General features: G+C 38.7%; 1 protein-coding gene across 4 annotated transcripts in view; it reads right to left on the bottom strand.

Moving 5' to 3' along the window:
- Bach1 (BTB domain and CNC homolog 1) overlaps nt 1-15,962 on the bottom strand; it is a 42,589-nt gene that overhangs the window by 13,048 nt on the left and 13,579 nt on the right. For 3 of the 4 annotated variants that reach the window (XM_048803552.1, XM_015478688.2, XM_015478687.2), the window contains exons 2-4: nt 9,286-9,578; nt 5,070-6,416; nt 1,670-1,876 (exon numbers count right to left, since the gene is read on the bottom strand). In XM_048803552.1, coding sequence (XP_048659509.1) covers nt 1,670-1,876; nt 5,070-6,416; nt 9,286-9,519 — 1,788 coding nt within the window. In that variant the 5' untranslated portion in view covers nt 9,520-9,578. Of the gene's footprint in view, nt 1-659; nt 684-1,669; nt 1,877-5,069; nt 6,417-9,285; nt 9,579-15,962 lie in introns of those variants that run through there. The other variant, XM_048803553.1, reaches the window with a different exon arrangement.

Genomic DNA, 15,962 nt, shown 5'->3' with positions numbered 1-15,962 from the left:
CAGCTAGAATTTGTTAAAAAAAAAAAAAAAAAACAAAAAAAAACTATCCAGCAATCCAAAGTCTGCCTTCAAAAAACAACTATCCAGCAATCCAAAGTCTGCCTTCAATCAAAAAATAAAAATGAGATCTTTGAGACAAGAAATAGAGTAGTTCTAAAGGGTGACTGCTATCCTTGCACATACCTGGTTAGTATTCATGTATAAAATATTGAAGAAAAACTCATCAGTCTTGTTTTGTGTTATTTTTAAGAGAGTAAGAAAACTGGATAAGCTCTACTGACATCTATAAAATGAAACTAGTTGAAGGGAAAGACAAACAACTATAAGAAGCAGAACTAAGAACTCTAGCAGTAGAATTTTATGTCAATTTCCCATAAGCCAACAATATAAAAAAACCATCTCTATAGTTCAGTACAGAATAATAACTATGAAAGTGCTATGCTTCATCTAAAGGCAGGTATTTAATTCAAAGTTAGACAAAAGGGAAAAACACTCATGCTTAAGGGTATGACAGACACTCCAGAAGTACTGAGTAAGCTTTACTGAATGTGTGACACTTCTTCTTTGGTCCTCACTTTTAATTGTTCAGCAATATCATACAGGGTTTGTTAAAATATCTTTCATGCCTATGTTGGTAAAACGTAGGTCTCCTCTTCATCTTTTTGCATGATGCATCATTTTGCCTGATTAAATTAAATGCATAATATATATATAAAATGAATTTTTATTTTTTGACTTTTCCTGAAGGCATATAAAGGTATTTCTCCTAAACTGTACCATTTAATTGTCATTCATAGCTTCATACTTGAAGACTTGTTATAATCACAACATTTAATGTTCACCAATAATTAACAAAGACCACAAAAAGAGTATTCGAGGAATGTTTCCACTGTGTTTGGGCTGTTTCCCTGCAGCTGTGCCCACACTTTCACCCTCTGCTGGCCTGCACACTGACACAGCTATTCACTCACATACCGCTCCCCTCTACCAACCACTAGGGAAAACAGAACCGGGAGTAAAATTAATGTTTTCCAATTAAATTGTGTCTTAATGCTGGAATAGAAAATAAGATTGAATAAGCAAACACTCTTCTCACTCAGGCTCTCATTAGATTTAAAATTTTCTAGTCTTATATTACCATAACATATCAGAATTTTTTCCTTTGAATGAAAGAGACTGGTTGGTCTGCTTGTGTTTGGTAGCAACCAAAACAAGTAATTCAGGTCTATCGTTCATTTAAACCACCCAACTGGAACATTAGCTTTAATAGATGCCAAATATATCAGAGAGAGATAAAAGTGCTGTATAATTTTGCTAATCTTTACTTAACCATTAAGAATTAGGAAGATAATGAAATCATTCTTAACTTGAAAATCTTTTTTTTTAAAGAGTACCCAGAAATAGTTTCGAACTTACACAGCATATTATAGCATGCTAAAAATGTGGACTACTTATACAAATAAAATAGTCAATGAAAACCCTCACTGCATATATTTATTTCCTAATCTTTCTGAAATGCCATATAATTTTTCTTAAAATGATAATTGGTACATTTTAAACTTAATATGAATTGAGCATTAAGTCTTACCTGGAAATTTAAATAGCAATTTCCTCTATAAAAAAAAAAAGAGTTGGAGTTCAAATAATAATGACAAAATTGTATACTTACCAGCTTCTCAATTTCTGATTCAAGATTCTGTATACAGTCAAGTTTTCTCTTGCGACAGCGCTGTGCAGCGATTCTGTTTTTACTTCTTCTCCGGATGTCATGGATACAGTCCAGCTGCTCTGGGGTCAGCTTATGCATTTTCAACAAGGATTGAAAATCATTTCGAGAGAGTGAAATTATTCGTTGTGCATTAAAGGGCAGTTTTACCTAGAATGTGAAATAAATATTAGTGACCTACTGTATTTTGTTATTATACTTAAATCGTATCTGGGAAGATGAAGGTCCATTTTTCTAGAGTGCTTACTTTAGAGTTTAAAAACAATAGGTCTCTGTTCCCAATGTCTACACAATCCATTATAATAAAAACTAAAATTTTAATTGGTATTTTTAGCTGACTTGAGGGAGGACTCAAAAGACAAATTGAAAAGTTAGTATTTTTTCAGCAAATCAGACACATTAACACAAATATTATCATACTTTAAATGGAAAAATAGAATTTATTGTACTATGGATTTCTGTAAGTCCCTTTCTTATATACACATATATACACATACACACACACGTGTATATATAATATATATGTATATTACATACACACACACACATACACACATACATATATGGGGAAGGTACTGAGGATTGAACTCAGGGGCACTCAACCACTGAGCCACATTCCCAGCCCTATTTTGTATTTTATTTTGAAACAAAGTCTCATTGAGTTGCTTAGTGCCTCACAGTTGCTGAGGCTGGTTTTGAACTTGCGATCCTCCTGCCTCAGTCTCCCAAGCCGCTGGGATTACAGGCATGCGCCACCACGCCTGGCCTCTAATATATTTTTAATAAGCTTCTCAACTCAAAATTAAATCTATTTTTTTTAAGAGAGAGAGAGAAAAAAAAATCTTTTTTGTAGATGGACACAACACAATGCCTTTATTTTTATGTGGTGCTGAGAATCAAATGCGGGTCCCGCCCATGCTAGGCGAGCGCTCTACCGCTGAGCCAGAATCCCAGCCCCTATTTTTTAATACTACTATGTAACACTTATTTAATATTGGTATAATTATGCTAATAATTTCTAAAAACTATTTCAAAAAATTTTTGTCTATCAAGAAAACAGTACCTTCATATAATGTACTTTAAAAGCTACACATTTCACTTGCCAATGAGAAAAAGTTAGAAAAAAAACTTTATGAATATTTTAAAGTCATTTTCAACCTACTTAAATTTGTCCAAAGAAAAAAACTTTTTCTTTTAAATAATACAGTTGTGAGTATCTAGTTAGATTACCAAAAGTACAAATGGAACATTAATCAGTTAGTATGGCCACCTACTTTCAAGCTTATAGATAGTAATAATACAAAAAGTTTTAAATTCTTAAGCCAGGCCCAGTGGTGCATGCCTGTAACCCTAGCTACTCAGGAAGCTAAGGCAGGAGGATCACCAGGTTCCAGGTCAGCCCAGGCCACTTAGCAAGACTCTGTCTCAAAATAAATTAAAAAGGGCTGAAGATGTCACTCAGAGGTAGAAAACTTCTGGGTTCAATTCCAGTAACAAACAGAAACACACACACACACAAAAAAAAAAAAAAAATTTTAAAGATATAATTTGTAAAATTCTACCAAACTGTACTTCTAAATGCTGAATTTATAAATGTCCAAATCTACAAATATAACCCATGCACTTATAGTACTTCTTAAAACACCAAATCTACCTCCTTCCAAAGCCAATGAAGTAACAGTCTCTTTCAAACTTATATCATGTAATATATGCTACAAAACCAAAGAATATGCTAAATAAAGGGATGTAGAGAAATTGAAACACTGTACAATGCTGGTGGGAAAATAGTGCAGCTGCTATGGAAAATGACATGAAAGTTTCTCAAAATTTGAAATGCAACTACCATACGAGCTTACTCCCAGATAGCTACCCAAATGAACTTGACTTAAAGGGATATTTGCAATTCCGTATTCATTGCAGCAATATTCACAATAATTAAGATATCAGAGCCGGGCGCTGTGGCATATGCCTGGAATCCCAGTGGCTCGGGAGGCTGAGGCAGGATAGGCACTAAGCAACTGAGTGAGACCCTGTCTCTAAATAAAATATAAAATAGGGCTGGGGATATGGCTCAGTGGTCAAGTGACCCTGATTTCAATCCTCAGTACTGTCCCTCCAAAAAGAAAAAAGATGTTAGAAACAATTTGATCATTCACGCACAGATGAACCTATAAAGAAACTGTAGTATGAATGCACACACTACTCACACAGATGGGAATACTGGGATACTATTCAGCCTTATATAAAAGGAAATTCTGCCATTTGTTACAATATGGATGAACCTGGAGGACATATGCTAGATAAAATAAGCCAAATGAAGAAAGCAGATCCCACAGGATCCCATCTATATGAGGTGTCAAAAATAGTCAAACTCATAGAAATAGCAGCATGATGGTTGCTGTGGCTGAGAGCAGAAATGGGTAAGTTGCTGTTCCAGAGATAAAGTTCACAGATAAAGTCTCGGTTACAAAACATGCATAAATTCTAGAGGTCCTCCATACAACACTGTGCCTACAGTTAACAACACTGTGTGCACTTAAGTTTGTAATGAGCACATCACATATTATAAGATAAAAAGCGACAGAGAAAAATATAGTAAGATTAAAAATAATCTGTAAAATAAGTCCAGATTACAACTTTAAAGAGAAAATCCAGCTTTTGAAAATTAAACAAAATCCAATTTTAAATATTTTTTTAAAATAGGCCCTTACTGTAGTTATATTAATACTTTATGAAAAGCAACTATTAAGTCCAACTCTCTATATATACAGAGTACACAAATCAAGCTTGATATGATTAATATCAGACTAGCCATGTGTAACTCATTCTAAGTAATTACAGTTTTCATTAAACTAATAGACAAAAGGGCTAAAGGGAAAATAAGAAATAAAAAGTGATGGCCATGAAAAACTAGATCAAAGAAAACTTTACATTAGAAGCCACATTCTTAGAACTAGTCACTGCCAAACCACTGCTCAGAGAGCAGTATCAAGTGCAGAGGTCCTTATGGCAATGAGTAACACTGAATATGCAATGCATTTTCTAGGAGTTATGTCATGATCCTAGAATCATCATTCTCTTTCATCTTGAGACATGACATTATACAGCCAGTGTGAGGACTCAATCCGTGGTAAATAAACCTGCTTTAAATACATGCATGCAGTAGGCCTTCAAACTTTATCTTGTTCCTCTGCTGTTGACCATGGTCTCATTGTTACCTGTGTGACCCTCCTCTGCCCTCCCTGAGCCCACTTATACCCCTAGTAGTGCAATGCTGGCCAGCCCAGGGTAAATCCCAATCACTGGCTGCTAAACAATGAATTAAGAACATATTCCTGCTCACCTCACACTCCTGTTCTCTGGCTGAACAGGATTCACTGTCGCCTTCTGTGTCAGTCTCAGAATCGTCACCCAAGCTGATTACGCAAGCGTAAGGACAAGGCTCTTGCTGGGGTTCTGAAATGTAACCATCGTTTCCAATTTCCAAATTGCTTGAACAGCCTTCGGTACTCAGAGTACTTATAAAAGGGCAGTTGACAGAACTCAATGTTGTAAAAGTCCTCTGAGCTGGTTCTGGGCTCTCACTGATCCTGATACCTAACCAAGGACACTCAGACCGCTTCTGGGAGTAGATTTGCTCTGAACCATCCTTGGCTACAGCAGGTGATAACTGCATCTGGCAAGGAGAGTCAGTGCTGCAGATATCACTCCAGAAGCCTTTTGCTAGGTGCTCCGCCACCTCTCGCTCCACACTACTCCGATCACTAGATGCAATGCTACCATCATCCTTGGGGCCCGAGTCAGATTTCAAATGAACATCTTGACTTTCACCAAACGTTTTCTCTTCTTGAACACCTGTACCTGACAAGGGTTTCTCTGTTTTCACTGCTGTGGTCTGCATACCAGCAAAATTCAAGTCTCCGTATTGGTCATATGTGTGTAAAAGAGACAAAGAATACAGTCCATGAGAATCTGTAGAAGAATTGTGGGGGAAAGAAGTCACTTCTGTTTTTTCTGCTGGGCACTGAGAAACAGGATCCTTTTTCTTCGTTTCTTCATGTTCCATTGCTAATTTGTTCTCTTCACATCTTAAAATCACCTGCAAATCTGCAGAGTCCTGGACTCCCCCGAGATACTCATTTCCGCATGTCTCGTTTGGCTGCACAGGAGCAGCATGAACCTCTTTGACACTGGATTCCACAGTGCGGACTCTGTCTGTTCCAAATGCTTTCTGGAATTTTCTGTATTTGGGGCATAAAGAAGGCAGAGCCAGAGCAGCACCCTTCTCCAAGCACATGGATTCATACGTCTGACTGGCACTGTCTTGTACGGGAGGTGATGTTTTTACGTTTCCTTGATACCTTTGGAGTTTACACTGAGGAGTCTGAACATTTTTATTTTCCAGAAACTCCTCTACTTCATCAATTTCTAGGTCCTTCTGGTCCAAAAGTGAATATTTAAGGTTTGTTTTCTGACACTGTGATGAAAAGCATTTTTTTCTCAGGCATTCTTGCTGGTCTGCAGTGGGGTCCAAAAACTTAAATTTGAGAAACTGAAAACAGGATTCCTCAATATTGTGTACACTTAGAAATTCCACACACTTGCGCACTTCATCCACATTGTCTTTGCTTAAAATTAGCTTAGCAGTGTAGGCAAACTGAATTAAAGGTTCAAATCCTTTAACTGTCACCTGTTAATGTACAAAATAAAAATAAACACATCATTTGAAAGCTACCTAGTAGATTAAAAAAAGAAGAAGAAGTAGAGAGATGTATAACTTATTTGTGACAATTATGAAACAGAGACTTTTCATTTGGTAAGAGAAAATATTCTTCTAGAAAATGTAAAACTAAGGGAGGGTGAAAAAGTAGGAAAAGCAAGCTTCCTACCCCCTACTCACTGGGACCTGCACTTATAAATTCTACTCTTATCTGCACATCAATTATGATTTACTCATATGAAGAAAAGACCTAAGACACTACCACAATTCACTCACAAAGCAAAATTAAAACAAATCATCTATGAAATAAAGCAAGACAGACACCACCTGCAGCTCCCACGGTGAGCTGCCAAGTGCCTGTCACTAGCCCAGCTCCACAAAACCAACCAATCCCAACTACCATAATCTACAAAAGTGGATGTTTTAAGGATGAAAAAAACAATATATGTAAAGCACTTATAAAGAAGCCTTGACCCATGGCAAAGGCACAGTAAATAGTACCTACTGTCTTTATCTCATGCCCCAAATTCCTACTAATAAAATTTTAAGAGATTCCAATGTTAACAAGCGATCCAAGTGAAGTTCCGAAAGCCATGCCCCAACACTGTTTCAGCAAAGAATCATGGACGCTAGGTAAAAAGTCTTTAAGCAGACTGTACATTTACACTGAACCTGCCCCTGCAAGGTGAGGGGCAGAGGGCCCTGCTGAAGCACAGAGGAAGCTTTGTCCTGGGTTAAAAAAAAACAAATGAATTTGCAAACACTGAACTTCTACAAGAAGGATCAAAATATTATTAACATTTATGACCTTTTTAAAAACATGCTAATCTCTGAAAACCTGACATTTAAATGGCTAAAATAAAAAGAGAGACACTACCAAATGCTAGTGAGATTGCAGAGAAACTGGGATCACTCACACATTGTAGGTGAGAATGTAAAATGGTACAGCCACTCTGAAAAACAATTAGTTCCTTATGTACCTAACCGTGTGACAACTACGTGACCAGTAGTTGCACTCCTGGTCTTTTGTCACTAAGAAATGAAAACTCATGTTCACAGAAAAACCCGTACAAATGTTCATAGCAACTTTATAGTCAAAAACTGAAATCAGCCTGATCTCCTCAATAGCCAAAAAAAATTTTTTTAAAAAGAAAAAAAAGTTTCATGCTGAGTCCACTTATGTAACATTTTTGAGATGACAAAACTTTAAAAGAGGAGGACAGATTACTCGTTGCTAGGGACAAGGGATGGAAGCGTGTTTAGAAGTGAGCAAGAGTAGGAAGGAAATGGGTGTGGTTACAAAAAGCAGCTCAGGTCCTCAGCGTGGGGACTGCTCAGTGTCTTAACTGTGGTGGTTGGATCACAAACATTCTCAGGGGAAAAACTGTACAGAATTTAATACACACAAAGAAATTAGCCCAAGTGATCTGCAGGAATCTGAATACCGTGAGAGATGTAACAACACCAATACCCTAGCTGTACCATTATACTTCAATTTTTCAAAACGTGACCACTGGGGACATTAGGCAAAAGTGTAAACAGAAACTCTGCATTATTTCTTTTACCTCTACATGAATTTACAATTATGCCCCCCAAATTTTTCTTTGATATTTTAAAAATAAGTTAAAATAACTCAAAGCCTCTAGAATAATACAATGATGTTTTCAATCTGTCACTATGATGAAACATTGAAAATATTTGAAAACATATATTCATTCATTCTAATTTAAAGGTAAATTATAATATACACATATGTGTGATTGTGTCTTTTCTCATAAACCCATACATTAAATTTGCTCACTTGGAAAGTCTCATTAAATAACTGGAAAATATGAACCATAATAAGTATATCTCTATTCTGATTTGTATTGTTCCTTCTTAAAAAAAAAAAAATCAACTATTCTGTAGTTGACTTTTCTGTCTTCTCAGCATTGAACCCTTTAACCTCTGTCACTGTAAAGATAGCCTATCATCTGACAAACTAGCCACAGTTCATGGAAGTATGCACAGCCAGCAACAAGCCATGCTGCAGACTTAGTTTACCGTTTGTCCCACGTATCCAACAGGGAACTTGCCACCCAGATCCGTCACACACAGGAAATTCTACACATCTTCTCCATATTCCTTACCTACCTCTACTTGTGTCCGAATGCCACAAACTTGACACTCTGCTAGTGACAGTTACCAACTAAAGAGCAGCCTATTTGAGTCCCTTTTGAGTAACCAGTGTAACCAGCACTTGCTCCCCCAGAGAGAGGTTTCTTGGGGCCAGGACACTGACAAAGTCCCAAGTTATCTCTGAGCTTGAGTCCAAAACAGGCTGAGGCAAAGAATGTATATAAAAATAGGGCTCAACAAGACAAATAACAGCCGATCCCCAGAAAGAAGAAAGGGGAGAGAAAGAACACTTGTGGAGTGCCTGCTGTCCATGGGGATGTTTGGGGAAAAGGGATGATTTACAGAACTCTAAACCTAGACACAGGTGTCTATCATGGAAAAGGTCTATAGGGAGAGGAAGTCACACAGTCTGGCTTCTCCAAGCCATGACCTTTACAATGTCTATAACATTGGGTGTGCCCTGAGTTAGTGACTTTGTCAAAATAACAAGAGTGGGTCAATTTTTCCACTGCTCAATAAACAGTAACACCCCAAATTAATAATTTTATAATGTAAATGTAATAATAATGTCTATGAAAAAAGCCAAAGGAATGAGTTGCTGCAGGAACCTGGGACTGCTCCTCAGCCACCTGACCAGGAGGCTGCACTTTACTATTAGCTTTATGAACCACAATGTGTTTAAGAAAATTAAATTAAAATCACTAGAAACATGGCCCCTCACCTCTTCTGGTAGAGTAATGTTAAGCTCCGCGTCAGCCTGGCCTACGATTCTGGCGTGGAAGTAACTGCTGCATGCCGCCAGCACTGACCGGTGGGCGCGGAACCGTTGGCCCTCCACAAGGACAGTGACGTCGCACAGCACGTCCTTCTTCCGCTGGTCGTTGAGGCTGAGCAAGACGTTGGTGCTGTGCACCGAAGACTCGTAGGCAAACACCGGGTTCTCACGCAGAGACATCCTGCACAGCCAGTGGAGCCAGGCGCGCAGGGGAGAGCATGCTTCTAACTGTCCTCCACCTGCAAGCACACGCCAGAGTTCACCTGGTGAGATCTTGTTTAGAACTTTCTGAGGAACAACTAAGGGTCTTCTCAATTAAAATACAGAAGCCTCCAGAGGAACAAAACAGAAGATTCATCTAATATACCTCAAATTAGGTATGGTAAGTTTTTCTAATTTAAGGGAAAAGGTTCTTGGAGACAGGGAGGGAGAACTTTTTGAACCAAGGATTCCTTGGTTCTCTGAAAATGAATTACTGTGGGCAAATAGATGGGGCTGGGAAATTCTGGGGTGGCATCCCAACCCTGTTGCTTTAGGACAGTTGGTAGGTGTGGCAGGGAGGCCGTGGGAGGGTCACACTTTAGGAACACTTGGGTGGAACAGGCATTCCCCATGCCCCACCCCGCTACACCTGAGAGATGACAGGAGAGCTTAGTGCTTTATATCAAGGGACACCTTGGTACCCAACGTAAAAGTTTCTCCAACACCGGAAGAAAATGGCTCACATTTGCCAGGCTGCATCTTGGTAAACAGTCTTTTTATACAGCAAGTCTTACTTTATACTAGAAAAGACAGGCTACAAGAAATCTGTGATGCATCACAGGTAGAAACTCATCAAAATGTTAAAATATTAACAGAAATTATCAAAAATGTATATTTTTAAAAAATATATACTAACATGTAGTAGCCTCCAAATATTTCTTGATCACATACACAAAACTGGGGTTAGGGGGTACTCCTAAACATATATGCTTATCCGTGTATTTCAGACATGTTTGAGTACTGTGACATATACACTCTAAACATATAAAAATTGAAAGAGATTAAAAGGGAATATCTGATCTGTTCTTCCGGTCCCCATACTTGTGGAGAGCACCCAGGTGTGTGGACCCCACTGTGGCAATCAGACAGATGGAAGCCCACAAGCTCCTCACATGCACCACTCCTTTCTCTTCTGATGACATCTCACTCAAAACAAGCCCCTCCAATGAGAAGTGAATGAGAAAATGTTTTTGTTTTCAGATTTGCTGTACTGAAAACAAAAATGAAAGGAGATAGAAGGAAGTTCTGCTGAAGTTCAGACAGACCAGTCCCCGATCATGGGTGGATGCCATCTCAGAAACAGCTTGTTTTAGCTGCAAACACATGAAATACATCCATAAATTCTCTTGTACTGAGTGTTTATTTTTAAAGTCCTCATTATGGCTGAAACGTCAGTCTCCTGCAGTGGTACTCTATGAAAATAAAAGCTTTCCTTTTGTGGTTAGACTTCACCTAAGGTTAAGGACCATGGCACATCATTTACTGATTCAGCACAACACATGAAATCTTTGGTAACTTCAAAATTAAACAGGAGAACTGATTCAACTGTTGGGTTCTGCCCTTAGTAAAGAGTAAAAGTTCCTTTTAGTAACTGTTCTTCATACTTCAGTTATCAACACAAGGAATTAGTGTTAGGAATAGTAAGGAGGAACCATCACTCAAGGAAATGATGTGTCCTCTCGTGGGTGATACAAGGGCCACTGTCCTCCTCCTTGCCCAGCACACACAGGCCTCTCCAGGCCAGTTGGATTCAGCTGACTACTACCCTACTAGGTCCTTGCACCCAAGTTCCCAGCTTTCTTATTCTCTTCTGCCACTTGGTTTGTTTGTAGACTTTTAAAGGTATCCTATCTTATGTTTATAGTTTATCACACACAGCACAGCAAGGAAAACCTGTAAAATCAGACAGACCGGGGTCACTATGAATTAAGGGTGTTCAATCTCGGTCCTGTTCACTTACTTTGCATGTCCCCATCTCCGTTCTCCATAACAGCTTTCCAACTTGCCATCCCATTCCTCTATCAGTCTCTCTTTCAGTGCACTACCACAACTGGAATCCAAACTCAGAATACCTCTCCCACCACCTCCACCTAGTTCCTCCTTCTGTTGAAGACTATCATGAATGTCTTCTCCTAACCCCTTACCACATTTGCTTCTCTGAGATCTAATCCTATATACCTTTTCCCAGACATACCCAATCTCTTCCTCTATGTTGGCTTCTTCCCATTTTTTTGTTTTTCATAAAAATGTTTATATCTCTCCAGTTTGTCCTACCAACTATTAATGCTCTAATTCTGCACCCAGCCCTGAGCTAAATACCAGATGTTGTTTATCTCGCTGACTCCTCACAACTACCCCACATAACACTTTTCTACCCCAATTTTACAGAAGAATAAGAATATCTTGGCCAATATCAAAAGACCAGTAGGAGAAAGGGAATTCACACCAAGCATTTTTACCTACTTCACTCTTCTATTTCCTGTTAGTATTTGCTAAATGCAGCCATATGGGGAGCTGGATACTTCTACAAGATTATGCTTGAGAATAAGGAAACCAGCCCACAGAAAGGCAGAAACAAAATAAACTAGACCTGAGCTTTAGAAAGAGAAAACTCTGAGCCTTGGAACCCAGAACCTAAAGGTTCTCTGGATGACTCCAGAGTCACCACCACTTCAAGGTGACTCCAGCAAAAGCAATTCCCATGCCTTCTTTCTTGAGCTGCCATTTGCACAGCCCCTGTGCACCTGTGGCCCCCAACTCCCCATCCTGCCACCAGCTGGCTCACTATTTACCTAGACTCCAGCAGAATCATGCCCAGCTCAGGCAGATTTTCTAAGAGATCACCCCACGGGTTCACAGCCCACTTACAGTCTGGCTGCCCTCAGACAGGGTATCAACGCCCGCTCTAAGAAGGGGCCATCTTTCTTTAAGTGGACTGAGTGCAGCACATACCAGGATAGATGCTGCTCACACCAGAAACATGGGACTCACTCCTGACACCTCCCTCTGTCAGGCTCGCGATCTAAATGCTCACCAAGTCCTGCTGCCTCTGCCTTTTAACACTGAGGTCCATTTCTTCCCCTCGGCACTGCCCATTCTAACCTAAGCCATCATCAGCTCTTGCCTGGACAGTGCTGCTTAACTTTTGGCAATGGTACATAAGGTCATGCATGTACAAATAAGGTCATATAAAAATAAAACAAAAGTTTCACATATCAATATTTTATCCTCGCCACACACAAAGTACTCTGTGTTATTTTCTACTCTATGGGAACAAAAAAAAAAAGTCACCGTATGATCTACTCAATTTCAAGACCCACTAATGGAACATCACTCCACGTACTGAAACACAGGCCCAGTGGCTAACAGCTTAGAGCTTGGAATTTTATGAGTTCAAATTCCAATTCTGCCACTTACTAGCTAAATGGCCTTAGCTAAATTGCTCCATCTTGTTGTGTCCTAGTTCCCTCACCTTTAAAACAGGGATGATAATACCACCTCACTGGGATGGGGGTGACATTTCCATGAGGTGATGAAGAAAACAGTTTAGCACAATGCCTGGCCCGCGGCAAGCAAATAATAAATATGAGCTGATGTTTATCATGATGACATTAACGAAAGCCTTACACCCGCTAGGTCCCCTCCAATTCACTTTCTCCCTATCAGAGTTATTTCTTCCCTCCCACAAACCCCCCCCCCTTAAAGCATCTTCAAAATTTGTTAAAAGCACTTCAAAACCCTTAACATGTGCTTCAGACCTCCGTGTCAGGTTTTCCATCTATTAATCCAGCCTCATCTCAAGTGCTGTCACCTCCAGGCCCACTGTTCCTGCCTTCCTGCCACACTGGCTCCAAGCTCCAACTAATCTCAGGACCTGCACAAATGCCTGCTGAATGAACTTCAGCTGCCTGACTCCTCACCTTTTAGGTCTCAGCTTAAATGTCACAAATCTTGTCTGACTGTTCTCTGCCAGACCCCAAGCATGTAACAAAGTACCTGGTCCAATACCAGTACTTGCTTCTGAATGAGTTACTTGGCATCTTTAATACAAATCCAAAAGTCAGATTATCTAGATCACCTTCCAAACACAGTCCAGTCAGCTGTTCCAAAATAAATGGAATGTCACTGAGCCAAGCACGCACAAAGTTCTTAGATGGCTTTTCCAGAACCACGAAAGGCAAACAGAGCCAGGCTCAGTACTCTGGGAGCTACAAACATACCTGCAGACGACTGGACAAAGAAAAGCACGGGTTGCAGCTATAAACTCAGCCAATACAAATGACCTGCATGAATGAAGACGCCTTGCTCACTGCTCTCAGCAGCAGTGGGCACTACATAAAGGCGCTCTGGAAACTAAATCTTTCTAATTTTGAAAGCTAAGGGGTCAGTAATCCATTTTTCCCCAATAATTCAACTATATACTGACTGTACCAAATAATAGCACAACTCCTTCCAACTTCTCTTATTCACGTATTTTTTGTGGTGCTGGGGATTGAACCCAGGGCTTTGTGCGTGCAAGGCAAAACTGAGCTATATCCACAGCCCTCACTTCTTCCAACTTCAATCAGACTAGCATTTTTCATACCTGAAAAGTAAAATATAACACTCGAGCCTTTCACATCTAAACTTTTATTATTATTAAAAACAAATTTAGAGTCCCATATTACATCTGAATTTTCGTATATTCTTGGAAATACATACTATTATTTTAAGTCAAAATAAGGTTTACTGACCTTAGCAAAATGCTGAGTCACTGGCTAATGCTGATAAAGGATGAATAAGCAATTTGAAGCTTCCTGTACCTCAACTTGCAACAACTTCTGCCAAGTTAAGTTTTAATACAGTTACTATTTACAAGCCAAGTTAAGTTTTAATACAGTTACCATTTACAAGCCAAGTTAAGTTTTAATACAGTTACCATTTGGTATTTCTGCTTTCAAAATAATACATAAAATAAAAGAAAATGCTATGACTTTACCATATCTTAATCATGTTATAGAAAATAAAATGCTGTGGTAAATGTGAGATTATGGATCCAGGTCAACAACACTTCATACACTAGAAGTTTAGAAGATAACTCTGTCTGAGGATAAAGTTCCAGGATTACAAAAGAGCTAGAATTTTATTCACCTGAAGTATCAAAGGACCATGTTGTTTTAATTCTCAACATGGAGGGGTATGATAAATAACCTAACATCAAGCAGAATGCCACCTCTGGGTGGAAGAGGAATGATCTGCATAACCACTTACAAAGGCAGTGACTTCACAAAGGCATGTCTGTGGTAAGTCTTCACACAGAAACATCTTTCTGATCAATTTTAATTTAAGCATAATATTCAATTAATAAAAAAAATTATATAATCGTGCTAGTCAAGGGTCTATGTGTGTGTATCTGGCCATAAATGGTGAACATCTGACATTGAAGAAAGCACACAGGGGTATTTGCTGGGCTTTTCTATAACAGTCATGTGCTGGATCTATACTGCTGGGTGGACCTATCAAACCTGCCTTCCCCTGCCTAGCATCAGCTTCATCACCTGTCAATTACTCCTGCCTCACTCAATTTCAGGGCAGTCTTAGATGGCTCAGAACCCAGGCATTTTCCCTGACCACCACATCTTTCCACAACATCTTTCTTGGCTCTCACCTAAGCTCCAAAATTCTCCAAATCACTTGCTGTTGCAATATACCCACTATTTCCCATATTGAGTGTTCTGAAATGAGGCGAACCTTATCTCCAGTTTTTCTAGGGGATGGCAAAGACCCAACAGTACCATGTGGACTCTATGATTCCCATACAGACCAAGTTGAGAGTTTTTCCATTTACCTTCCTAACATTAAAAATTATACAATTAAGCCATGAACCTTTTATTACATTTACTAGATCTAACTAACTAACTCCATATCTAAATTTTGAAATGAAGGTTAAACTTAGGGGGAGGAATTTGTACTGTTAAAGAAGTTTGATGAAGTCGTTTTTACATAGTCACCTACTCAAACATCAGGAAAAAAAGATTTTTCACTTCAGAAATTAACAAATCCAACTTAGATAATTCTGGCTCATAAGTTTAGAGAAACTGGAAAAGAATTCAGGAAAAAAGAAGTGGAAAAAAACAGAAAATCCAAGCTGCAGATCCAAAACAAGACTAAAAGGTCCACGGTACCTTCTTACTACAAAGAACTTAGGAAATAATAAAGTCTTTTATTTACTTAACACACCTGGCAACCACTTAATTTTTAAAAGGACTGTTATATCTCTCTGGTATGAAAACATGAACTAGCAACCAGAACTGGTTCATATAATAAAACTTATTTATTGAATACACACTTTTATTATGCATTTGCAGCCATTATTTTTAATTATACATGTCAACTTTCATGTATAATTTACATAGAATGAACTTAATCTATTTAAATCACATAATTCAATAAGTTTTAACAATTGTATATGCACATGAAACCACCATCATCACTGTCAATATACAAAAATTTCCATCACTCTCAAAATTCTACACGTCCCTTTAAGATCTCTCCTTCCCTATGCCCCTGACTTCAAGTAACCAATGATTGCTTTAAGCCAC

This window comes from Marmota marmota, unplaced genomic scaffold (genome assembly GCF_001458135.2).
Source record: "Marmota marmota marmota unplaced genomic scaffold, marMar, whole genome shotgun sequence".
Classification (NCBI taxonomy): domain Eukaryota; kingdom Metazoa; phylum Chordata; class Mammalia; order Rodentia; family Sciuridae; genus Marmota; species Marmota marmota.
Note: the sequence above shows the minus strand (reverse complement) of the source record. Positions and strands in the feature narration are given on the sequence as shown.